The sequence below is a fragment of the Pavona decussata genome, unplaced genomic scaffold (assembly GCF_977016875.1).
Source record: "Pavona decussata unplaced genomic scaffold, jaPavDecu1.1 SCAFFOLD_759, whole genome shotgun sequence".
Classification (NCBI taxonomy): Eukaryota; Metazoa; Cnidaria; class Anthozoa; order Scleractinia; family Agariciidae; genus Pavona; species Pavona decussata.
This window is the reverse complement of record NW_028145914.1, coordinates 1,274-29,000: the sequence shown is the minus strand read 5'-3', so window position 1 is coordinate 29,000 and position 27,727 is coordinate 1,274. Positions and strand designations below refer to the sequence as shown.

Sequence of the window (27,727 nt, the reverse complement as noted above, 5' to 3'; positions counted from 1 at the left end):
TTCCTGTATTAGTAGGCATCACCCATTGGAAAACGAGTATCTTGCGATGCGCAGAACGTCTGCGCAGTAACAATAGTAGGCACCGTCCTTAATCCAACAGAATATTGTATAATTAAAAAAAGGAAAGAAGACTGTTCAATCTGGATGTTATTGCCAAATAATTACTGGAGGATTAAGGTGATCAGAGAATGGCCTATATCAACTGTAAACAGACAGATATTATTATTATTATTATTATTATTATTATTATTATTATTATTATTATTAGATAGGACAGTATATAATTGGTTTGAGACAATCAAGGCATCCATGTAACTTTCGGCTTTTAATGAGAATTCCTGGTATTGTTCATAACCACAGAATATGAGTTGTCATTTTGGGAGAGAAAAGACCAGAAACCATTATGGTGCTGAGCAAGCATTTCATGTGATGGAGTCCCTTAATTGTACAGGTGGAAAGAAATGAGTGTACTTGGTGATGCAAAATCAAAGTCTGGAAAAAGTAAGAATTTGCATTTAATTGTTACTGCTAATAAGATTTCTGCCTCTAGAAAAAAAGGCACAATTTATGCTTTGAACCCTGTCTGCTTATTTTAGTGCAATAATTGATACCTAATGCAGCTTAATTATAAGTTAAATATTTTTGCTGTAGTTACAGGACAGGCAGTCATACATGCGCTCATTAATATCCAAAAACAAAACCTTCCCTGCAACAATCCATCAGTTCAGCAAATTGCTTAGTCTCCTGATTTTAAAGTAGGAATACTTTGACCATTAAACTTATGGACAAATTAAATACTAGCTAATCCTGTACTACTTTTTTTCTTTTTGAAATATTATTAATACAGCCAGAAGTATAAGTTATAATAATTTTAGTCTTTCCACGTGGATTGAAGTGAAGGTAATCAGTTAATTATGAAATTTTTATAGTTTTTAATTTGCATTCTTTTGCACATGCATGCATACATTAATTACCCAGTCAGTTGTGTTTCACAGGCTTCATAACAGTGATAATTTAATTAAGCATGCAAGTGTTGTATAGGCTTGGGGAATAGTAGCCAGCCAGCTAGCTCGATCAGTTAGTAGAATAGTAGGACTATTAATACAGCCAGAAGTATAAATTATAATCAGTCTTTCCACGTGGATTGAAGTCAAAGTAATCAGTTAATGATGAAATTTTTTATAGTTTTTAATTTGCATTTCTTTTGACATGCATCCGTTAATTACCCAGTCAGCTGTGTTTCACAGGCTCTGTAAAGGTAATGTCTGTCATTGAAACAGTAATATCTACTTATTAATAATTAAACATGCACTGTGGGTATAGGCTTGGGGAATAGTAGCTAGCCAGCTTAAGCTTGATCAGTTAGTAGATTGCTGGACTACTGTGTGGAAGGTCATGGGTTGAAAGCCCTGCCAGACCAACTCTTAATGGGGTTTTGAAAACAAAAAAACTGAGGAGAAAAGAGGCAGGTACAAAAGTCAGACCAGATCAACTCGGACCGCCAGTCCGGGTCGGATCAACTCGGATCACCTCGAATCATGAAAAAAAAAAAACATAAAATTAAATGAAACTGAAACTTTTACCCATTTGAAGGTTAAAATTCCGGTAAAAATGGGCCAAATTAAGAAAGACTCGCAACGTTTCTCTGTGTCGTGCTGTGTAGTCAAGCCGCCATTTTGTATTCTAAGTGTCAGTTCCTCTTGGACTCGTCTCGTGTTCATCCATCCCCGATCCCGCCGCATTGATCACCACGATCATGGACCAAGATGAAGGTAAAATCTAGGCCACCTTTGTCAGTGAATTTGTATCCGTCCACCAAAATGATAGTTTTAGTCATAACCCATTTCTGTTTATACGCTACGTGTTTCGCAGAAATTCACCTTTACTTCCGTTTGGCTCCTAATTTGGAGAACAGGAAGTTGATAGATTTAGCTAAACTTGGCCTGCTTGACGACAAGGGATTTCAGTCCAAAATGGTTGACGTTTTATACTAACGAACTTGAAACGATTTTCAAAGATCCTGAAGATAGTTTTTTGAGGAGGATGATGATCCGAAAGGTATTTCAAGTAATTTTAATTACTAGATTTTACCTTCATCTGGGTCCATGATTGTGGAGATCGACGCGGCAGGATCAGGGATGGATGAACATGAGACGAGTCCGAGAGAAACTGGCACTTAGAATACAAAATGGCGGCTTGACTACACAGCACGACACGGAGAAACGTTGCGAGTCTTTCTTAATTTGGCCCATTTTTGACCGGAATTTTAACCTTCAAATGGGTAAAAGTTTCAATTTCATTTAATTTTATGTTTTTTTCATGATCCGAGGCGATCCGAGTCAATCCGAGTTGATCCGACCTGGACTGGCGATCCGAGTTGATCCGGTCCGACTTTTGTACCTGCCTGGAGAAAAGGGCTGCTTTTGTTAAATAACAAACGCTTAGACCTTCTAGTCTTCTCCGGTGGATTCGTGAGGATGATTAAACAACAGGTCCTGTCTTCAATGCCTAATGTTCCCAATAATTTAATCTGTACATAAGGACATTATAGAAGCCACATACTGTTTGAAAAGAGTAGGGGACATAGTTTTGGGGTTTGGTACTGTCTATCTCTATCTCGGATTTCATCCGGGTTGGGTGGGTGGTGAGATCATAATGTGGACTGATATTAGCTGCCAGTACGATTGAGTGATAAAAATCTGCGAGTCAGCGAGCCATGCGAGCCATGCAAGCCGTGCGAGCCATGCGAGCCGTGCGAGCCATGCGAGTCACGCGAGTCATGCGAGCCACAGTATAAATGTTAAGAATTTTTATTTGTTGTATTTACATTCACATAAGAACAAGAACAAGAGCATCGGAACAAGATGAATAACATCGCAATATTTAATTCTTACAGTGGGACCATGAAACCATGATACTTTTTGTTACAGTCAACCCAGGTCACGCGTGAACGATATTTTTGAAATTTGAACGGAGTTTTGAAATTTACATGTCAGTTTTGAAAGTCGCCAACGAGATTTCAGAGTTCCCATATAAATTTACCTAGCTTATTGACGGTATAAAGCTATGAATTTTTCTTTACACTGCAAAATTGAATATTTCAAGAATAACAATTGTTTCCCAAGTATTTTGAATCTTTTTTTTTTTTCAGTTAATGCGTCTTTTTCGGAACGATTTCCAGAGAAATGTCCAACATTCCATTCACACGTCGGACATTACAAAGAGAAATTCGAACGTTCATTTCATTCTTGGAAATACTGTTTACGCGTGACCTGGGTTGACTGCAATTGACACGTCAGGGCTGATTGTCAGTGTCATTCCAAACTTGTAAGGTATGATAAATGAGTACTCAAAGATGAGCGAAGTCAATATTGTCGCACTAAATTCAACTTGAAAAGAAGCAGCGTAACAGAAGCATTTGCCGTCAGCTGGTGGGTCGAATGCTATCTCGAAACCAGCCTCTGCCACTCTAGTGGCGAGTTTTGAAGAAAGACTTGTCTAAGGGAAAGGACAACCACATGCAGCAGTCAGCCAACCGACAGAGTGCTGATAACTCTGATTCTCGACTAAAGACCAAACCTGTTAAAATGGCGTGATTTACTCACCATTCTTGACGCCAACACACGGAGATCGAAGTGCTGTTCTTTTGTTTTTTTTTTTTTCTTGAATGAAGTTCCATGTGGATATCAATGAATGACATGTATCAATAGATACCTATTCGAGTAGCGGTGCAGCCGTATGTTTTTCTTGGATTTTTTTTCTGAAGTCTTGAACCTTAATAAATTTTTGCGTATTGTTTTTATTTTTTTGCGCATCTTGGGCGATTTTGAATAGGCAAAATTCTCTCCAAAATTATAACAAAACCGAAAAAAAAAAAAAAAACAAAGAAAAAAAATCGTCCAAAATTTTCTCACGCGAATGTAAATAAAACAAATAAAAATTCTTAACATTTGCACTGTGGCTCGCATGACTCGCGTGACTCGCATGGCTCGCACGGTGGCTCGCATGGCTCGCTGGCTCGTAGATTTCGCAGACCCAGTACGATCTAGTGGTGTATACTGATGTTCGATCTCACCCTACAGAAGAATTATTGTAAACCATGCATCATGAGACCAATTGAAGGGCTTGGTGGAAAACTATGCTAAGTGCAAAATTTGCTCGAAATCTTTTTTTTTGTCAAAAGTGCCTGAATTTTTGCATGTGGCCTTCAAATTGTGTGTGGTATAAAAATACTTTACCACTACCTGATTACCGTGATATTGACAGGTGTCAGTAACACATACCACACCTTTAACAAACCTTTCTGAAAAATGCAAAGGAATCAAAAGAAACAAGAAACTCATTAGTTACACTATTTCTGCTGGCATATTCAAAGATATATGTGTACATGGGTGTAAATGACTTAATCAAATGCCTCTTTTATAATAGCATTACCATACCCCTGGCATGAAAAGTGGTGTATTTACATGGCAGATAATTTATATGCAGGGTCAAATAATTATCTGCCTGTAATAGGGACTTATAATTAACTTAAAATATTGTTATGTACTAATAATATTTTAAATTAATTAATTAAGAAGATATAACGAAGAGACAAAATTCTCTGTTACTCCGAGTTTCGTGCTCACGCACTCATCAGACAGTATTTAATGGAGAATAAACCTGTCAAGTTATATATATACACGCGTCTATTGATTACAAAAAGCAGGGCAGTGCAGTTCTAATAATACAATTATAAATTTTATTTATTTATTGTTATTTTAATTATCATAGATTTTACTCGATGACACTCAGACAAAGAACATTAATTGTAAATAAAAAAAAAAAAAACAGCTAACTTTCAGGAGATGAATGCAATCCAAACAGATCAAAACAGTTTCCTGAACTCTCATTGGGCCAATGATTTCAATTTAAGGTGCTTCTCATCAACAATTGTGCACGCGCCTGGGGTCAGACATAGTCCCTTTAAATTTTGTCATATTATTCATAGTTTAATTATACCTTTATTCTGACATTTTTTTTTTTTTTTTTCAAATCAAGTTTATACAATATAATCTCATTGTTAACTCATAGCAATTAATTTTCTCCTTTTACTGATGACATGCTTATGCCATAACATAATGCTGGATGGCATGTACCATTGTACTAGCTGGCATTACCGGTAATTAAATCCATTCAATTGTAAAACCTTTTAACAGTAGCCCAAATCAACATCAAACAAATAATAATAATATAGTATTTACTGTATTTCTGTACTTGTTCATTTTTTTAGCTCTGGTGCCAAACTTAATAAATATATATCATGCATATTGTGATGACCTTGTTGCTGCTGTTGTTAGCACTTGCAAACGATGGGTTTTAGTGGCCAAATGAATCCGTTAATAAGTATGATTTCCCCTTGGGATACAAGAATTGCTCCCTGAGGGAGATGTTGACTGTGCTTATCACAAACCCTCCCTGATAGCTAAGAAAGTTGTTAAGTATTTACTTTTAATCTAATAACATGAAAACATATTGTATAATTAAATTGCCAGTTACCATAATTTTATGTTAGTTAACCATAATGCATTACTCCCCAGAGAAATATGCATACATTACAGTGTGATTCTCATCGTCATCATCATTATTTTTATTATTCATTTTATTGTTACTTTTAAAGTAAATGTTTTATGACATGTATATATACATCCACATTTAGGTTAAATTGTTTAACGAATATAGATGTTAATAGCAATTTACTAATTAATGATTACCTTCTGGTATTATAAATTTGATGGCTTGGTGTTGGCTTAATTAAACACTTTTTGATGCCCTTATTCTCAATTACTTTCAGGTATATATTGAGTTCAATGTCCAGTACCGAGAAGGTCATTGAGGCTGTAAAGATAACTCCTCCCCCCTCTCCTGAATAATTAAGGCCCTGCTGAATGGTAATTCACATAATGGAATGCTGGGAGATGGACAGCACCCCAAACCATATCTGTATGTGATCATCAGGGGTGTTTAATGCAAACAGTGGTGGCGGCAAGCAGATGTAGAGGTGATGTCCAGTGTCAATGTCCAGGCTGTAGGAGGTACCGACTTCCATGCAAGCATCTATGTGCCTGTATGAAAGCTTACCCAGAGCTTGGAACAAAATACACCCATCCCCTTTTTCTTCTTGACGATCTGGTCATTTCCAATTCCTCAGTGAATCAAACTCCATGGAGGAACCTACCTCTGATTCTCTCGTTTGGCCGCAACAGTCGAGAAAGAGTTATGCAGCAACCAGTTAATGGTGATCAAGTTCAGTCTGAGCCTCTTGCACCAAGATCAGTGCATGGAAATTCAGCTCTTCGTTTATGATGTAGAAAATTGTTCGGAAAGAAATTAAGATCCTAACTTATGTATAGTCATGTACTTTAAATCGAAGAGAATTTACTGTCTCCTTAACTGGCAGAAGTAATTCTCAGTGACATTCTGAAAAGGGAAAAGAGCTCTGCCCCTTATAAGCATGCTGGCATGCATCTCATTATTAAAGCACCCAAAAGCCCAAAAGACGAAAACGGATCGCTACATGTAATCTATCGATCTATTTAAAGACAATTACCTTCAGAGAAAAAACGTAACATCCTTGATGTTAAAATAGCAAAATATGGAACCTCTCAATTGTCTCAGTCAGCTTATGGAGTGATGTCCTCATGCATTACGCCGGTAATTTAAAATAGATCCCACACAAAACGACATTGTAAGTCTTCAATGCTCATTGCTTGTATGAGAGGCATTACCCAGAATCAAAAACTGAGTGAGTAGCAGTGACAAGTTTGCCTTCTGCATTTAATTTGTTTAAGCCTTATTCAATAAATATACTTCAGCTCTGCACTATAAAAATACAAACAAGTTTCTGACTGCCTAGTATGCAATGTTTAAAACTTCAGAGTTTGATTTTAATTAATTAATTAATTAATTAATTAAAGTGATATTAATAGTAATAATATTTTAATTTATCCTAGCCATGTACATGTACATAGTCAAGTATGTAGTGTCTTTAACACAATTTCCGTGGTCTTTCAACGATGATTGTGGTGGCTCTAATGCGAAACCCTAAGAAAATTAGATACATAAGGATTGTAATGAAAATTGCTTTTAGTTTTTAATCAATAGTGATAATAATCAGTCTCCGAAACAATAATAATGATAATAACAATGAAATGACTGAATAATAAGAAGTACATTAGATGACTTATGATACTTTATAATTTAATGATACATAGAGAACAGAAATAGAATGAGCTGTGTTGTTGACTTAGCCTCTCCTTAAGTTGTTAAATTAATTAATCATAGGCCATTCCCATTGCCCCCTCCCCCTTAGAAGGTGGGTCAGTAAGTTGGGTCACAAATTTAAAGTATTCCCTGCACACTGAAATGAAAATGTAACTGTACAATTAACATTCCAGGAATACGAGCCTTGATTTTATGTTCCCCGCTACAAGCTCATTTAACCGTCTCAAAAGGTATTTTCCACGTCATTATCATGGTCAGATACAGACAAACATTATTAAAACTTAGAAACACCTGGGAAAAGGAAGCAGGTGATGAATCAGGAACCCTTTTCAAAAGAAAAATAACAGTAATGATTAAATTGAGTCGTTTGGGCTATGAGAAACTGAATCTTTCGTTGGTTGGCCATAATAAAAATCCAAACTATATCCCAACTCGGTCACACTAAGAATATTTACTTCCTTTTGCGTTGTCTATTTACTTCAATTTAAAAGTCTGCATCAGTTTGAAAACCTTCATTTCACTATTAACTAAAATAAAAGTAAACTTAAGTGCTATAGACATGCTAATGTACAGGTACCAGGCAACCTACAACGCTTTAAAAGAATTCCTCGCATGTTGATGCATTTCTTTCAATAAAGAATCTGTCATGATTTGAAATAAATCCAAAGATTAATTTTCATTTATTTAAATATATTTTAAATTTTAATTGCAATTGAATAATTGTGTAAATAGTTCTCTTCTTGCTTTGTTATTTTTCTTGTGTATTGTAGTTTTACTTTGTTCATAGTGGATCCGCATCAGCTTTGGCTGTGATATTTTTTCACAACCTACTTATCAAATAAAGTATGTATGTAAACATCATAGCTTCAACGACTTTGATGTGTTTGTGAAGAGAAATTTTTCCCAAGCAAGATTACTGCGTCTTTCAATAACATGCGGACTATGAAGTTCAAAATTCAACCGAACCATTGCGCTTTACACTGCTGTCAAATCACCGCAGTTGACCACTTTGAAACAATAACGTTTGGCTCAACGCGGTCATGACGTCATATTCCTGCGCTGTGATTGGCGGGTTTCGATCCACTTTGTCGGTTCCTGTATTTTTCGGTCAGCCAGTTGTTGCCGTAATTATGATTGATATTGATGGCTGTAAGTTGAGTCCGTATTGAAATGCGCAGTAATGAAAGGTATTTGACCTTATACTGTGTATGTATTACAATTTTCCTGTTCCTGTTTATTACTTAGTACAGCTGTAGCCTACAGCTGGCGGGAATGTAACAACTTACTATCACTGTATCTTGAAAATTCGGTAATAAGTTTTTTGTGACTGAAATTCCCAACTTTCTATGTCCAATCAAATTTTGATTTTGGAGTACCCATGATAGTATTCTGATCTACCCAACGCATAAGTCATTTTAAAATAAGGTTGAGATTGCTGACTGCAGTATCGTATTATTATTATTGTTATTATTATTATTATTATTATTATTATTATTATTATTGTTTTATTATTATTATTATTATTATTAATTTTTTTTACAGGAATGTTACACGTATCAATGTATTCCGAAAATTTGGTTATTGGTTCTGGTGGGTCAGCACTTCCCAATTTTTCTAAGGTATCCAACCTTTGTTTTGGAATCTCCATTCTCATATAGATAACTTCAGTGTATGAACAGCTACTACTGCTAACTGCTGCGATGTCAAGAACTCAGTATATTTAAGCATGTTTCGCTCCTTTTAACTCGTGAATGCGCTTGCGTAATGAAAGTGTTATCGCTGTGGGCTGAATGTCACTCGCTTGTTCGATAAGCTGTAAACTTTATATCAATTTAATCAGAATTTAATCAACAGCAGAAATTATTCATAAGTCAACCTATAGTGCATGTGTTCACCATCAGCCGCCATTACGGGACAAAAAGCAAGGACGTAAAATCAACTCAACGAATAAAACGGCTAGTAGGTACCATAACAAATTTATCGGCTACGAATTTAAATATGGCTTGTTTCAATTATGGATTCTGTGGAACAACACTTGATAGAAAATTGGGAGAAACTTTACTTGTATGAAATTACACTGCTAGTATTTTGCTCACCGTTTAAAGTCACAGATTTGAGAAAAATGTCCATGGAAATCAGAAGTAAATTGCAATCAGACCACTTTCGTATTCTCGATAGTGAACTGGCAGGGAAGAGCCACCCAGTGGATCTGTGAATAAGCCATCATCATCATCATCATCATCATCATCATCATCATCATCATCATCATCATCATCATCATTTATTATTATTATTATTATTATTATTATTATTATTATTATTATAATTATTATGTAGCTTACATTACAACTTCACGCCGATTTAAGTGTGTCATTCAGAAATGGGAAAAACCGCTGGATTTTGTAGCTTGAAGGCTCGTTTTTAGTACAATAGGGAGCAACTGCGTTTGCGAGCAGTTCAATGCGAAGGATGCGAAAACGGTCTATTGTAGCAGGATACACAGCCACCAAAGCCCTTTCACCTTTTTGTTACTAATTTGAAGTGGTTTTATATAACATACAACAAGCTTGATTCCATGCAGAAATGGCAGACCGCTAGCACTACGTTTCTCTTTCTCTTTCGATTTTTTTGGGTTGTGGCTTGAAAGAAAACATACAAGGGAGTCGTGCCCACTAGATGAGAAACTTCGCTTCGCCTTAATCCGCCCTTGTTCACATCCCATGCACGCTTGGCCGCCGATTAAACATACACTCCGTATTTTTTGAGAATGGTTCCTCCTTTTGCTTTTAGAGCACCGGGAGAAAATTAATAAATAAGTGATTTCTTCGAGAAAGAACAAATCATAATCCGTCTTTAGTGAAATCTCCAAACTTTACAAATCTGCCAATTTTGCAAGTTTTCCATTTTGATCTCAGCCATTTGCGTCCAAAGAATTTTAATACCAGTTTCTGTGAACTAGTAGGGTAAACCTGGGCCAAAACTGTATCGTTTTCACCGATACAAATAATGATTCTAGACTGTTCAAATTGGCGCTAAAAATAGGAGACCGCCCCAAATATTCTCTCGTTACACCGCAGAAGTTACTCCTTGCCTCAATGGACTATGTTACGAATGTTTGGTTTTATCAACAGCACAGTTGATAAGAGTAATCGTCCCCCCGTTAAAGAGAATCGAGTGGACGTCCTGGCACTCGAATCTTTTTACGGTGGCCAAACAACCTTATCGACTGTGCTGTTGACAAAACCAAACATTCGTTTCCTCTCTTCAACAGACGCAGCACCACAGTTTGTCTAGAAACTAACCTTTGTTATCCAAGTGTGTTCAAGTGTGTTACTCATCCAGTAATTTTGAACTTGATCTCATTTTACAGTTATGTTATTGAACGTGGAATTCGTTGTGGAATTTGACACTTCGTAAACTAACAGCCCTTCAACTGCAACCTGAATGGCGACAAAGTTATAAGTTGTCAGGTTCAAAACGTCAACTGGCTACCATCTCAAATGGCAACTGCCCCAGACCCAGATGAAGTGCTCCGCTCAACAGCTGGAAAAGGAAATTTCCAACGCGTCACACGACTTCTTATAGCTGGCGGAACTAGCTTACTGGGTGAGATTTTTGATGCCCGTTGTCCACCAAGTAATCTTCCCACACTGCTAAGTAATCCTGCCACGCAGAAACAGCTCAAGGCAGCAAAACTCACCAAGCCACAGTGGGACTGTCTTTACCCTTCCCCAGGGGTGTACGGCAAGTCAATAGATTTTGATGTCACTCTTCTCTTCTGTTTGCTGAGGACAATATTCGGCCTCGCCCCTCCTGCTACAGGCTGGGATGTGCTGCCTCCTAGTTCTGACCATAGCTTGACTGCAGAATTGGCAAGAATCAAATATTACCGAAACACAGTTTACGGTCATGTGAATCAAAGTATGGAGGTCACGGATGACGAATTTCCATCGCTTTGGCAAGAAATCAGCGGAGCTCTTGTGAGAATTGCAGGACAGATCAGTCCTGCAAGGAAACGTGAATGGCAGAGGACCGTTGATAAATTTTTGAAGGATCCCCTTACATTAGAGGATGAAAAAAATGCCCAAGAACTAGACAGATGGTATACAGACGATATGGAAGTTAAGAAATCCATAGAACGTCTGAACAGCGCGACTAAGGAAGTCCGTGAAGTGACTGAGGAAGTCCGGGAAGTTACGGAAGAAGTCCGTGAAGGGATCCAGCGTTTGGAGAAAGGATCAGCTCAGGTAAAAGATCAGCTTGATTAGTGGAGGCGACGTGGTCAAGTGGTTAGAGGCGCGGACTCGTAATCTGGAGGCCCCAGGTTCGAGTCCCATTTCTGACCACTAGCTTGGATTTGTTTCAGGGTAGTCCCCTGTTTAAATCCTCGGCAACGCTTTAATTTGTAAATAGCTTTTAACTAGTTTAAGCCTCCCTGCCAATTGGGATTTTTAAAGAGTTTTTGTTTTGTTTAAAATATTTTTTTAAGGGCCACAATGAAGTTCTTTGCTTTCCTTTCGTAGATGCAAGAGGCTTTAGACAGACTGAGCTCCTCGACTACCAGCACTCAGTCAGCTGGAGGTAAGTCAGTAAGTAAGTAAGTTATGTAAGTGAGTAAGTAAATAACTGAGCTACACAAAAATATGGTCTAAAGTACTAATTACAGTGCAGAAAGCTACAATCTAAGCAATTTGTATTCCATTAAAGCTAAAGCCTTTTTTACATAAATGCCGCGCCTCTTGTTGATTTAATGATCACTTAACTATACTCGTAATTGTTGTTCAGAGGTTCCGCTTGTCGTGCATGTACATTTTGAGGAAGACCTGACTCCAAACAATAAAGACTCATGCTGTAAGAAAGCTAAATTTAAAGACAGTTTGTGCGTCGTAGTGGAAGAGCTAGTTTATTTGCGGAATCTCGAAAAGAGTGTGAAGTTGTATTCGACTTATGGATTTCAACGGTTTCAGAAGATTTTTCCAACCTAGAGGTTCAATCAGATGCGTACCATTAGTGTTGTCCCCTGAAAAGGTTAATACACAGGCTGTACGATTTTGGAGCGTTTGTAGTTTATCCAGTCACTTTATCTCGCAATTTCCCCCAAACAACCTAATTACGGGGGATGCCCTGAGGGGGCATACCGTGTTTAAAAACGGGTCGATTTCTTTTTACGCGGAATGCCCGCAGGGCAGGCCGTGTCTAGGTTTGGGTCGGGTATCTTTTTTTTTTTTCCTCATCGTAGCCACAAATGTGCACATTAATTTATGCATTAAACTCTGTCCTCCCCTAGTAAGGATATATTGTTCTGATTGTCTTCAACAGAAGCTGCCCAATCAAAATCTATTTTTCAGGCACATATCACGAGAGAGGGGACCCACTCATCCCTTCCTGTGTGACGTCAAATCATCATTTGATTTATTCATTAAAACTAGATTAAATTCTTCCCTCTCCCAGAAGGGATCTATTGTTTTGATTGTCTTGAACAAAAGCGACCCAATCAAACTCCATTATCCGCGCGTATATCACGAGGGAGGGGACCCACTCATCTCTACTTGTGTGACGTCAAAGCAAATCATCATTTGGAAAAGTTGTTTTTGTTCAATGGCGGCCACATGTCTGAATTTAAGACTCCGGATCTGCCGTTTTCAGGAAGAAAACAAACGTTTTTCGAGCGGTAAATCGAAATAATAACTTCTAGGTAGTACTCGAAAGTTGAAACGGTGGAAATTGGGAGAGTTCACAGCGAAGAAACTACGCTTTAACAAACAGATCGAATAATTGAAAGCCAAGGAAGCCAGACCAGTTCAGCGGGGTCATGACGTTATTGCAGAGTTATTCCCGGTATGATTCCCAGTAACACAACGATAAAAATCACGCAGTATCTCTGAATAAAACCATTCAATTATTTTAATTGCGAAGGGAGGATACAATTGACTATAAAAATAAGCGAAAAAACTGTATCTCTAAATTTAATCTTATTAGAAGAGAGGATAGTTTTTAAATATCTGCGAAACATATCATGGGGAAGAAATGAGGCTACATTAAGCATTCCGTGTAATGCCGATTTAGGGCATCTTGTTTTTTTTTTTTTTTCTTTGTCATAGCCACAAATCTGTACATTAAGTTATTCATTAAACTCTCCCCTCTCCTACTCGGGATGTATTGTTCTGATTGTCTTCAACAACAGCAGGCCAATCAAAATCCATTCTTGTCGCTTATATCGCAAGGGAGGGGACCCACTCACTCCTACCTGTGTGACGTCAAAGCATCATTTGATTTATTCATTAAACCGAATTAATTTGTGGCGCCATATTGTTAACATGTTGTGGACTCAAGTTTGCCGTTTTCAAACGGAAATTTCACCATTTTGAAGCGGTAAATCAAAAGAATATTTTCTAAGAAGCAATCGATATCTAAAACGGTGGAAATTGGAGAGTTCCTGGTGAAGGAATCGTGCTTTGTTTGACAGTCCCGAACCACGATGGGAGACAGAAAAGAGGTCATTGAGAAGCTTACGTTATCGTTATGGAATTTCCGAAATTTCCAGTGAGATCCTCAGTAGCGTAACACAAGGGAAACAACATAACGCGATCTTCGTGACTCAAAATATTCCATTAGCAATGATAGTTTTATCAATCAGCGAGGCATATAGTTGAAATAAATGAATCAGCCAGCATCTCGCGTAAATGCCAGTATAGGCATCTTGTTGCAGGAAGGGCCCCCCGGGTGGGGGGCTACTTGAAAAATTTAATATGGGGAGTCTTTCCCCCGAGGTCCGACCCGTTACCCTTTTATAAACCATTTTTGGCAGAAAAGGTACCCTTTTCGTATACCTTTCATTGGAAAATAATGAAAAGCCCTTTTAAAATACCAAAATGACAGATTTCCCTACCCTTTCACATACTTCGACTCGTGAAATCCTACCCTTAATATACTTGAAGCATGAATAAGGGTACCCCTTTCGGGCAGAGCCTCCCCGTATAGGCCCCCCGGGTGAAGGTTTTGTAGAAAAGATACAATGACGACGAATGGACAAACTGTCAGAACCCTTTAAACATGGCTGTAATACCAGAGGCGGCTATCTTTTTAGCCAGTTTATCAATGTGGCTGCCCAGATGGGGTTTCGTCAATTTTTGCCGTTTAAATTGGATTTATAGTAGTACCATTGATAACCAGGACTCAGTTAATAGGGCGTTAAGCTTTTGTCAGCATAAATTCAGTCTTGGTTATATTTGGGATATTGAATGTTTCAATCAGTTGTTTGCTGACATTTTGCAATTCTACACCAATGAGACAAAATAAAATCATGTTACGTCAACTCGCTATCAGGGTATGTCATCAGCAAGTATTCTACGACGAGAGTTACATAAGAAATTTCGTAAAATCGTCTAATTATAGTAACTATTTTAACTCTTCATATTTAACATTTATCCTAGAAATCGCGCGGAATATCGTCTGAAACAGCCGACAAGGCTATTGTGTGATTGTTCAACACACTGATAAAAAGGTCTAATTTTATTGCAGAAAAACTAGAGACGATCTTTCCTTTAATTTTTTGTCATTTGTCTCCCCGACACAAGAATCGAATCGAATGTCACCGGACTATTGACTACGGTCAACGAATATTTAGTGCACCATGACCATATTTGGGCAGTGTTGCAATGTGTTCAATAATGAGGTTTTGTAGACATTCAACTCAATTATTCTTCTCAGGCTCAGTAAATATTGGTGAATATTCGTAGAGGGGAATATTCACCAAGTCTTACTGAGCCTGAGGGGAATAATTGTTTTACCGTGGTATAACTACTCAGGTAATAGGCCTTATCACGGTTTTCGACGCCATTTTGACGGGTAGGCAAACAGGCTTGAAATAACAGTGTTTGTATGGAAATCCGATGTCAAATAATTTTCATAAAACATCGCTTCTGAAAAATACATGAATTGGAAACTTTTGGCACTAGAAAAAGGATTTTAAGAACAAAATTAGAGGGATGTAGCTGTGACAGAAAGCGTCCAGTCGTGTTTTGAACTTTCCATACATTTGTCTGTATAGCGAACCAGCCGTGAGCTGCTACTAAAAATAGTTCGCGGGAAAAAATACAGGGAAATGTATGGAAATAATGGAATTTTGTTTAATTTGTTTGAAAGAAAAAGCCATTGAAATTATTTTGAATTCCGACAGAATTTCTAGAAAACAGAGCCAAAAGAAAATGACAATTTTACCCGCTGAGGGAAGATAATTTTTTTGTTTGAAAACGTAATTCAAGGCCACTTACAGTTTTAATTAAAAAATGTAAACAAAAAACGAGTAAAAAACACTAAAGAAGTTGTTTCTCTATCAGTTGTAAAACCCGAGAGACTGTATACATCGGCCGAGTGCACCTTAGGCTATTTCTTTTAATTTCGAATTCCATAAAACGAGATTTTCATAATTGAAGGAAGAGAGAGACTTTAGCGAGCCTTGAGAGTATGCCATATTTGAAGGTTTACGACCCATCGAGCACTTCCTCCACGTTAGGAGAACTCGTTCTTTGCTAATGCGCGCATTCACGAGTTAAAGATGGGGATCATTTCGAGGTTTGTACAACTACAATCCTGGCCAAAAATAATGGGACGATTTGCAAAATTAATCAAGAACTATTCCCCCGCCCCCCCGCCCCCAAGCAATGTTGTTACGATGCTGAGTTGATCTACAGTCCGAATGATTCCAGTTGCGCTCAACATTGTTTGGGGGAGGGGGCTTTCCAAAAATTGCAAAGACAGCTTAATAAAAATGTTGAAGACCGGCTTAAGATATGGAGAATGAAGATGTTCACTGACAATGCTGTTTTGTGTTGCTGTCCCGGGAATTTTTGGCCAGGATTGTCTGAAAAAGTGGTTTTGCAAAAAACTCGTTATATCTTTAGAAAAGATAAATATTTCATGCGTTTTATTGCTTGTACATGAAGTTAATGTTGTTTCAAGTCTCAAGGGTTACATATGGTCGCATTTATTAGTCGTCATGGAAAAGAGGACTTAGACCGCGAGTTCTTGTTGTAAGGCTTACCGTGCGTATTTGCTAAGTGGAAACATTGGAATGTAAGTTACTGGCGGTCAACCACGTCATATGGTGCGTATTTTTGCGTTGGCCAGTAATCAAGTCAAGGAAGTTACTCTTTTTACCCGTTGGGTAAGCTTTGCGCAAATAGCTTTAGCGTGATCTCACCAAAATGCCAAACTGTGTCCTTATGGCCTTAGCAGGGGATCTCCACACGCTCATCGGATGTACATTATGTAGACTGCATGGAAAGCAGACTTATCCTCATAAACCGATATTTTGAGGAAGAAATTACAGCTAGAACATTACTAGTGTGGCAAATTGTTGGTATAGAAATTTACGCGGGCGTTTTTAAGTACTTTGGATGATAGTCCTACTGCAGTGATAGATAACATCGCACAGCAGAATAGTAGAATAGAAGGGGGAATTGCTCTAGTTCCATTTTCGTGCTTTCCCTTCAGGACGATAGACCCAACTAGTAGCGTAAGAACCTCAAGCAGCACCGTCACATTATTTCTTTAACGTGGTTGTAGCTTTTCACTCAAACGTAAGGGAAAATAACTGCACTTCATTCAAAGACCGCTCCGTTCAAAGCCAGTTAAGCTGTAAGTCACGCACTGCGTGACATTGAACTTGCTATGTTTCAATACGTAAACAGTTCTCGTGGTCATTTCTCGCTCATTCAAATCGTGTTGCAGCGAAGAAAACGGCTTGTTTCCAGGTAAACTTTTCTCCCAATGAAAGAAAGATTGTTTCCTCTTCTATTCTACCCCTTTTGACCACAGCACAAGTTCGTCTTAGTACTTTGGCAACATTTCTCACCCGTGTCGCAATAAAAAATCTAAGCTGATTTTGAATTATTTTTACGTAATGGGGTGAGAAATGTTCGAAAATAGATTTACTTTGTGAAATGCATTTAGGAAAGCATTTCAGCATGGCGATCAAATGATAAAGAAAGCCTTTACACGCTGAAAAAGGTAATAAAGTGTCAACAAACATCGCAAAATGACTTTATAGTGGTGAGAAATGTAGCCGAGAAATGTTCGGACAAATGTTTTGATGACGTATTGTATCTGTTTTGAGTGGTCACGCAATACGCGCGATTTGGCAAAACAGCCAGCGCTAGGAATTAAACGTTTCTGCTCTTAAAGTGATATTCGTCTCCAATAGTGGGAAAAGCGCCATCTCGTATTCTTTTAAAATTTGTGTTCGTGTTGTCAATGGCACCTGCCTAACACAAAACTAAGAGGGCGTCGGAGGTCGCAAAAAGATGTTCGTCTTTACATCCAACATCTCGGCTCCTAACCTCTCTCGGAACAGGCAAGTAGACTGCATCTAACTACGGACCATCGCTGATAAGATATACCCTCTCCATTTGGCTACAGTTTTCGAAAGATTTTTATCTCTGTCAGTGCTTCTATGTGCATACTTTGCAAAATAACTACGCGCACGCATATCGACGTCTGAAAACAAATATCCGTTCCTCATCTCTTATTCCAATATTCGCGACTGTAACTAACTTCACTTTTTACGGCGAGGTGATGATGGGGATGGCCATAACACTCTTGACTTTAACAAAAGGAACCTCCAAATTGTCTTCAAAATAATTTGCCAATTTAAAAGCAACGCTAAAATCAGACAATCCTGGCCAAACATAATGGGACGATTTGCAAAATTAATCAAGAACTATTCCCCCGCCCCCCCGCCCCCAAGCAATGTTGTTACGATGCTGAGTTGATCTACAGTCCGAATGATTCCAGTTGCGCTCAACATTGTTTGGGGGGAGGGGGCTTTCCAAAAATTGCAAAGACAGCTTAATAAAAATGTTGAAGACCGGCTTAAGATATGGAGAATGAAGATGTTCACTGACAATGCTGTTTTGTGTTGCTGTCCCGGGAATTTTTGGCCAGGATTGTCTGAAAAAGTGGTTTTGCAAAAAACTCGTTATATCTTTAGAAAAGATAAATATTTCATGCGTTTTATTGCTTGTACATGAAGTTAATGTTGTTTCAAGTCTCAAGGGTTACATATGGTCGCATTTATTAGTCGTCATGGAAAAGAGGACTTAGACCGCGAGTTCTTGTTGTAAGGCTTACCGTGCGTATTTGCTAAGTGGAAACATTGGAATGTAAGTTACTGGCGGTCAACCACGTCATATGGTGCGTATTTTTGCGTTGGCCAGTAATCAAGTCAAGGAAGTTACTCTTTTTACCCGTTGGGTAAGCTTTGCGCAAATAGCTTTAGCGTGATCTCACCAAAATGCCAAACTGTGTCCTTATGGCCTTAGCAGGGGATCTCCACACGCTCATCGGATGTACATTATGTAGACTGCATGGAAAGCAGACTTATCCTCATAAACCGATATTTTGAGGAAGAAATTACAGCTAGAACATTACTAGTGTGGCAAATTGTTGGTATAGAAATTTACGCGGGCGTTTTTAAGTACTTTGGATGATAGTCCTACTGCAGTGATAGATAACATCACACAGCAGAATAGTAGAATAGAAGGGGGAATTGCTCTAGTTCCATTTTCGTGCTTTCCCTTCAGGACGATAGACCCAACTAGTAGCGTAAGAACCTCAAGCAGCACCGTCACATTATTTCTTTAACGTGGTTGTAGCTTTTCACTCAAACGTAAGGGAAAATAACTGCACTTCATTCAAAGACCGCTCCGTTCAAAGCCAGTTAAGCTGTAAGTCACGCACTGCGTGACATTGAACTTGCTATGTTTCAATACGTAAACAGTTCTCGTGGTCATTTCTCGCTCATTCAAATCGTGTTGCAGCGAAGAAAACGGCTTGTTTCCAGGTAAACTTTTCTCCCAATGAAAGAAAGATTGTTTCCTCTTCTATTCTACCCCTTTTGACCACAGCACAAGTTCGTCTTAGTACTTTGGCAACATTTCTCACCCGTGTCGCAATAAAAAATCTAAGCTGATTTTGAATTATTTTTACGTAATGGGGTGAGAAATGTTCGAAAATAGATTTACTTTGTGAAATGCATTTAGGAAAGCATTTCAGCATGGCGATCAAATGATAAAGAAAGCCTTTACACGCTGAAAAAGGTAATAAAGTGTCAACAAACATCGCAAAATGACTTTATAGTGGTGAGAAATGTAGCCGAGAAATGTTCGGACAAATGTTTTGATGACGTATTGTATCTGTTTTGAGTGGTCACGCAATACGCGCGATTTGGCAAAACAGCCACCGCTAGGAATTAAACGTTTCTGCTCTTAAAGTGATATTCGTCTCCAATAGTGGGAAAAGCGCCATCTCGTATTCTTTTAAAATTTGTGTTCGTGTTGTCAATGGCACCTGCCTAACACAAAACTAAGAGGGCGTCGGAGGTCGCAAAAAGATGTTCGTCTTTACATCCAACATCTCGGCTCCTAACCTCTCTCGGAACAGGCAAGTAGACTGCATCTAACTACGGACCATCGCTGATAAGATATACCCTCTCCATTTGGCTACAGTTTTCGAAAGATTTTTATCTCTGTCAGTGCTTCTATGTGCATACTTTGCAAAATAACTACGCGCACGCATATCGACGTCTGAAAACAAATATCCGTTCCTCATCTCTTATTCCAATATTCGCGACTGTAACTAACTTCACTTTTTACGGCGAGGTGATGATGGGGATGGCCATAACACTCTTGACTTTAACAAAAGGAACCTCCAAATTGTCTTCAAAATGATATAATTTGCCAATTTAAAAGCAACGCTAAAATCAGACAATCCTGGCCAAAAATAATGGGACGATTTGCAAAATTAATCAAGAACTATTCCCCCGCCCCCCCGCCCCCAAGCAATGTTGTTACGATGCTGAGTTGATCTACAGTCCGAATGATTCCAGTTGCGCTCAACATTGTTTGGGGGGAGGGGGCTTTCCAAAAATTGCAAAGACAGCTTAATAAAAATGTTGAAGACCGGCTTAAGATATGGAGAATGAAGATGTTCACTGACAATGCTGTTTTGTGTTGCTGTCCCGGGAATTTTTGGCCAGGATTGTCTGAAAAAGTGGTTTTGCAAAAAACTCGTTATATCTTTAGAAAAGATAAATATTTCATGCGTTTTATTGCTTGTACATGAAGTTAATGTTGTTTCAAGTCTCAAGGGTTACATATGGTCGCATTTATTAGTCGTCATGGAAAAGAGGACTTAGACCGCGAGTTCTTGTTGTAAGGCTTACCGTGCGTATTTGCTAAGTGGAAACATTGGAATGTAAGTTACTGGCGGTCAACCACGTCATATGGTGCGTATTTTTGCGTTGGCCAGTAATCAAGTCAAGGAAGTTACTCTTTTTACCCGTTGGGTAAGCTTTGCGCAAATAGCTTTAGCGTGATCTCACCAAAATGCCAAACTGTGTCCTTATGGCCTTAGCAGGGGATCTCCACACGCTCATCGGATGTACATTATGTAGACTGCATGGAAAGCAGACTTATCCTCATAAACCGATATTTTGAGGAAGAAATTACAGCTAGAACATTACAAGAGTGGCAAATTGTTGGTATAGAAATTTACGCGGGCGTTTTTAAGTACTTTGGATGATAGTCCTACTGCAGTGATAGATAACATCACACAGCAGAATAGTAGAATAGAAGGGGGAATTGCTCTAGTTCCATTTTCGTGCTTTCCCTTCAGGACGATAGACCCAACTAGTAGCGTAAGAACCTCAAGCAGCACCGTCACATTATTTCTTTAACGTGGTTGTAGCTTTTCACTCAAACGTAAGGGAAAATAACTGCACTTCATTCAAAGACCGCTCCGTTCAAAGCCAGTTAAGCTGTAAGTCACGCACTGCGTGACATTGAACTTGCTATGTTTCAATACGTAAACAGTTCTCGTGGTCATTTCTCGCTCATTCAAATCGTGTTGCAGCGAAGAAAACGGCTTGTTTCCAGGTAAACTTTTCTCCCAATGAAAGAAAGATTGTTTCCTCTTCTATTCTACCCCTTTTGACCACAGCACAAGTTCGTCTTAGTACTTTGGCAACATTTCTCACCCGTGTCGCAATAAAAAATCTAAGCTGATTTTGAATTATTTTTACGTAATGGGGTGAGAAATGTTCGAAAATAGATTTACTTTGTGAAATGCATTTAGGAAAGCATTTCAGCATGGCGATCAAATGATAAAGAAAGCCTTTACACGCTGAAAAAGGTAATAAAGTGTCAACAAACATCGCAAAATGACTTTATAGTGGTGAGAAATGTAGCCGAGAAATGTTCGGACAAATGTTTTGATGACGTATTGTATCTGTTTTGAGTGGTCACGCAATACGCGCGATTTGGCAAAACAGCCACCGCTAGGAATTAAACGTTTCTGCTCTTAAAGTGATATTCGTCTCCAATAGTGGGAAAAGCGCCATCTCGTATTCTTTTAAAATTTGTGTTCGTGTTGTCAATGGCACCTGCCTAACACAAAACTAAGAGGGCGTCGGAGGTCGCAAAAAGATGTTCGTCTTTACATCCAACATCTCGGCTCCTAACCTCTCTCGGAACAGGCAAGTAGACTGCATCTAACTACGGACCATCGCTGATAAGATATACCCTCTCCATTTGGCTACAGTTTTCGAAAGATTTTTATCTCTGTCAGTGCTTCTATGTGCATACTTTGCAAAATAACTACGCGCACGCATATCGACGTCTGAAAACAAATATCCGTTCCTCATCTCTTATTCCAATATTCGCGACTGTAACTAACTTCACTTTTTACGGCGAGGTGATGATGGGGATGGCCATAACACTCTTGACTTTAACAAAAGGAACCTCCAAATTGTCTTCAAAATGATATAATTTGCCAATTTAAAAGCAACGCTAAAATCAGACAATCCTGGCCAAAAATAATGGGACGATTTGCAAAATTAATCAAGAACTATTCCCCCGCCCCCCCGCCCCCAAGCAATGTTGTTACGATGCTGAGTTGATCTACAGTCCGAATGATTCCAGTTGCGCTCAACATTGTTTGGGGGGAGGGGGCTTTCCAAAAATTGCAAAGACAGCTTAATAAAAATGTTGAAGACCGGCTTAAGATATGGAGAATGAAGATGTTCACTGACAATGCTGTTTTGTGTTGCTGTCCCGGGAATTTTTGGCCAGGATTGTAGGCTGTTTGGTTTTAAAAGTCGAGGATGACGCTTGTTGGCACTTTTTGCACAATTTCTTGTTGCTGGCTTCACCAGTTAAGGGCTTTGGAAACTTTTAACATGTTTTTTTAGACGCTGACCAGTTCGTTTATTTGCTCAAGAAATAAAATTATGATGTGATGGATTTATCTCGTTACATGACAGCTTTAATGAAACTCTACCAACTTTTTTTTTTTAACAATGAAATTGGTTAGAAATGTTTAATCTTGCTTCGTGGTCTCATTTCTTGATTTGTTGCTAATATTCGTTGATGACATATTCCATGGAAACATAGCCGTGTTAGTCGAATTTCACAACTTTCACCTCTCAGTTGTTGAACAGAAACTGGATTGCAGCAAAATATTTTAACAGATTTTCATAGGCAATGGATGGAAATTTCCACTGATATGAAGAAGAGATTGTGCGTGCAAGCCACTTTTGCAATTTATTCCTTTGAACTTGGCCAGTAACCGCATGTTACGATAAGTGTTCAAAGGAGATTATTTAAAAGTACTTAAAGCTTAGGATTACAATACATCACATTATAAACGTGAAGGTTCATCGTTTATATCTAGCGAATTAAGAGGTTCTGAATGATCCGTGTTCTTCAGACCTAACAGCTGCAAGTCTTGCAAAATTAACGGTCTCGCCAGTGGGTTTCGAGCACAGCCCGGGGTGTGAAAAGTTTGAATGACAAAATTGTAAAAAAATAAATTCCTCCGCTCGTATTTCATATTTGTTACGTACTTGCCAAGAGAAGTTGTTGGAAGAGTAGTCAGTGAAATCTATTTTTTTTTTATAGAAATTGAATGTGAGGTTCTTAGGGATAGTCAGTCTTTTAAAAATTCGTTTTGTTGGTGAATATACTGGCGAATATACTGTGCTGAGAAAGCGAATATACTATGCTGAGAAAGCAGAATTTAAACAAGTGCTCTTGGTATCCATAAAGAAAATTGGGGGTAACCATGCATTTTTCAGAGGTAATTAATCTCATTTTGGAAAAAATGCCATACTTTGCTTGATATTTTGTGCTTTTAAGAATTATTGTTGCTTAATTATCACTAAAAAATACGTGGTTATCCCTAATTTTCTTTTTGAATTCCACTAGCCCTTACTAAGATCTTCTTTTCCCGTATAGTCATAAACTGTGCAAAATACCTCTGTATGAGGAGGCACCATCGTTAATAAAGAAAATTTTGCGCGAATTTAATTTGTTTTCATGCATCTTAAGCTTATATTGATATCCACATCGAAGATATTTCCGCTGTTACAATTAGAAAAACTTTCATAGCTTGCCATGGTGACACCGGACTTAGCTGCACCTTTAGTGCCTTTCGGAATTTCATTTTCTTTCATCGTATTTATTTCTTCCTCAATGACATCAATAGAATCTCTACAATTACCTGAGTAATTATACTAAAATAACATAATATACACATAGTAAGGTCTTACATTCTTACATTCTTTCTTTACCATCAGTTCATATTCATATGAGGATTGATTGCGAAACTAGCACAGGAATTGATACACAGCAGGAAGCTACAAGGTCGTTGAGAACCCTACAAGAACCCCACACAGTCGCCCAGGGCGCCGAAACAGTGGAGCAATTGGCTTTACTGCCCACAAAGTTTGGAAACATTCCATCTGCAGATGAAATTTTTAGATTAATTACGGCAAAGTACTTTCAGGATGTAAAGCCATCAAACCAAGAAGAGTACAATGGTTTTCTGGAGTATCTCGAAAAGGTGCGCAAAGTGATGTTTGTTGAGGCACAACCGGGAAGCTTAATAATCACAGTGGAATGTGGCTCTTTGCTGATCCTGGATGAACTGTGGGAAGATTATTACACAGGCTATCTAAATGAAATGGCACAAAAGTATCTGGTGACAGACGATGTTCTGAAGGAGCTTGGCCTCATCGAGATAAAACTCATCGCAACCATTGTGGAGAAAGAGTACAGAGACCTCCGGGAACGTTTCCGCTATCTTTCAAGTAAGCCGAAGATAAAATGTAGTATTCATTCTTTTTTTAGCAGATACAGCTGGTTGTACATCAAAAAGACGTTTTTCTGTGAAGTTCGCATTTAATAATAAGGAGGGTGTCTCCTTTTGCTATATGATGTATTAATCAGTAAATGACACTGCAGGCATACTCGGAAAAAATTACGAGTGCTCCTATCAGGAAAGTATCAGGATAAATATAGGATATATATAGGATACTATCCTAGCAGGAAAGAAGCACTCGCATTTTTTTCCGAGTATGCCTGTGTCATGTAGTGATTAATACATTATTAACCTCCTCATTTATTCACCAGGCTTAACATATTCCATCACATTATTTCCATTGCGCATATGTTTTTGGCATCTCAGGATAATCCGAGATACCTACTAATTAAAAGGTATTTTGGCGCGACGAAGCGAAATTCGAAACGAAAATTGGGGTAGCTATGCATTTTTTAGAGGCAATTAAGCTTCAATTTAGAAAAAAAAATGTCATACATTGTTATGTATTTTCGAGCTAAATAGAATTTGCTTAATTATCTCTAAAAAATACATGGTTACCCCTAATTTTTGTTTTGGATTTTGATAGCCCGTGGTGGTAAGGTCTTTTTTTGCTGCATAGTCAAAAACGGCAAAAAAATATCTTTGTATCAGGAGGACCATCCTTAAGCTTAATATTCTCCTGTTTACAAAACCTAGGTTTTCCATACATGACAGGTTTCCTTTTTCAAAAATTGGCAGCAGTCTTTGCCATGGCAACCTGTAAAGCAAAAACTTCTCAAGTAGCGTAACTCGGTTTAGGTTTGCTGACAGTTTTTTGTACAATAAGTCTTAGTTTCGCGTTTCGCTTGAACTACTTAACTGTTCGTGCAGAAACGTCTGGCGTGTAAAGAAAAAAATTGTCGAGGGTAACTAGTTATTGTACTAAAGATTTTTTTTTGTCAGTTACCAGGAAAACCAACATTGTTCCTCGCCATTTTTAAAATTGGCTGGCGGCGAAGACCCTATAACATACCTGGAATACTCCACGAATCGTGGAGTATTTTGTGACATTATATACTTGATTTTCGTCTTCGGTAAGCCCTTTCCTGGATCAAATATGAAACAGCACGGGAAACGTGTTGCGATAACGAAATTCAAGTGTGAGTCAAGTCAAATAATACTCCACGATTCGTGGTTTGTTTCACAGCGTATTCGAGGGTCTTTCGAATTATGCGAGGACCCCGGGGAAGTGGTTGCAGAAATTGTTGTCAAAGAAGCCTCAATCTCGTACTCAGATCTAACTTGATTTAGGGCTGAGCATGGGAGATCTAGGTAAAACTGATTAGGAAGCCTGTCATGGGCTTCATGAGCAAAGATAACTTGACAAAAATAAAAGTCTACCTGGTTCACCTGGCTGTTCACCTGGTTGTGGACAAACAGATTAAACTTATCAAAAAAAACTTTCTCAAGTTAAACTTTTCCAGGCACAACCAGCATTAGGCTTTCCTAATTTTTTTTCTTAGTTGTGGAAGAAATGCGCATGTCAACTTTTTTGCATTCCGAACAGATTAGGTGGAGTCTATTGTTATCATATTTAGACCAATCTGTTACAGACTGCCACCCTATTTAACTTTGCATTTTGTTTTCCCCTCTTCAAGTTGTTTTTGTTATCATTATAATTACCGTAATCAATGAAAAAATGGTAAATATAAATGAAAGAGGACTCTCTTCAGTTAGTGACACAGGCATACTGGGAAAACTAGAAAAAACTCGACTTCTCCCGCAAGTAGTCGAACCTATGACCTTCCGACGTAAAACTCAGATTCTCTACCACTGAACCATAAATACCTAGGAGACTCATGTGAGCTGGGTCATTAACCCCTTTCTAGACCCGGGGGGGGGGGGTGCGGATTCTGCCCTCGGCGACTATGAACCTGGATACGTTAAATAATATTTGAGGAGACGCCATGAAACTTCAGGACTTTTTCAGAAATATATTTGGGAAACGTTCTCATGGTCGGTTAGTGTTGATTGACTTTGATTGAATTTTTGGCAGGTAGTTTTTTTCATAAAATAGATTATCTGTAATCCCGTAACAGGCTGCGCACAATTCAAGGAGCATACATGAAATTTCTCTCAGCGTATTTCATTAATTGAGAGAAAAAATTGCTTTCTTGCAGCTTTTCGCCCACAAAAACAGACAACGGAAAATTCTTCAATGTCTTCCACACAGACCGAGGGCAATACTCCTGCCGCCTCCTTTGAAATCGTCATAGACGCTTTGACATTGCCCACTGTCCTGTACTATTTCCCATTAGTAGTCGACGCAAATGATTCTATTAGGAAAGTGAAGATGAAAATTAAAGACAAGTTCAGAATTCCGTATGCCAGTCAAATTCTCAAGTTGGACTTGGAGGAACTGGAAGACACTTGCAGTCTGAGTGACTACAAGATTCAAAGTGAATGCCATCTATGGTTGAATTTGAAAGATTGGGATGTGTACGAGTTGGAAGTGGGCGTAAGAATGTGGACTGGGAAACTGACCAATTTACATGTGAATCCATTTGATTCCATTGAGAGTGTGAAGACGAGAATTCAAGACAAGGAGGGAATCCCAACAGACCAACAGCGTCTTTGTTTTGCTGAGAAGGTTCTGGAAGATGATGGTACCCTTTATGGCTACCGAATTTACCACAAATCCATCTTACTCTTGGCCGTGGAAATATTTGTCAAGACGCTGTCAGGAAAGATGATCCTGTTAGATGTCTTACCAAGTGACACCATTGGAACAGTTAAGAAGAAAATAGAGAAGTTGGAGGGCTACTCGCCGGAGAAAACACTTCACCTGGCTTATGATGGGAGGCAACTCAATGATGACGCGACTCTTGCTCAAAACAACATCCAGATGCGTTCAATTCTGCACGAAGTTGAGAGTAATACTGAAGGTATGTTTCTTGTAGGATTTAAGATATTCCCCTACCAGGGTTTTGTTACTTTACCTACTCATCTAACAAGGAAAAAGGAGTATCGTATCGGGGTCCATATATATCTCTTTTTCTTGTACAGGTTTGGTTTATTAATTGATCGGTGCTTTAATGTCTGCCCCATACGAGGAAATTTTATGTGAGCCGTTCCTTGTTAATTGCGCGGATATACTAAACTGGGTAAATTGATTGATTCAAACAGAAAATAGCTTTGAATCTAAGCTTATGCCATATTCACACCAAGGCTTAAAAACGTTTAAGAGTTGTTTAGTAAAACACAATTTAAAATTATTTCCTTAAAAAAAGATGCTTTCGGATTTCTCAGTGTCGACCACAGGTTTAGC

General features: G+C 38.4%; 1 protein-coding gene across 1 annotated transcript in view; it reads left to right on the top strand.

Annotated features, from left to right (window-relative positions):
• The window catches only part of LOC146448733 (uncharacterized), a gene marked incomplete at its 3' end in the record, with an annotated part of 32,802 nt that extends 5,458 nt beyond the window's left edge, over positions 1-27,344 (top strand). Inside the window, exons 2-5 of the mRNA XM_085102380.1 lie at positions 10,634-11,510; positions 11,787-11,844; positions 23,897-24,409; positions 26,580-27,344. Of these exons, the coding sequence (XP_084958506.1) occupies positions 10,764-11,510; positions 11,787-11,844; positions 23,897-24,409; positions 26,580-27,344 (2,083 nt within the window). The remainder of the gene's footprint in view (positions 1-10,633; positions 11,511-11,786; positions 11,845-23,896; positions 24,410-26,579) is intronic.
• Between the last annotated feature and the right edge of the window lie 383 nt (positions 27,345-27,727).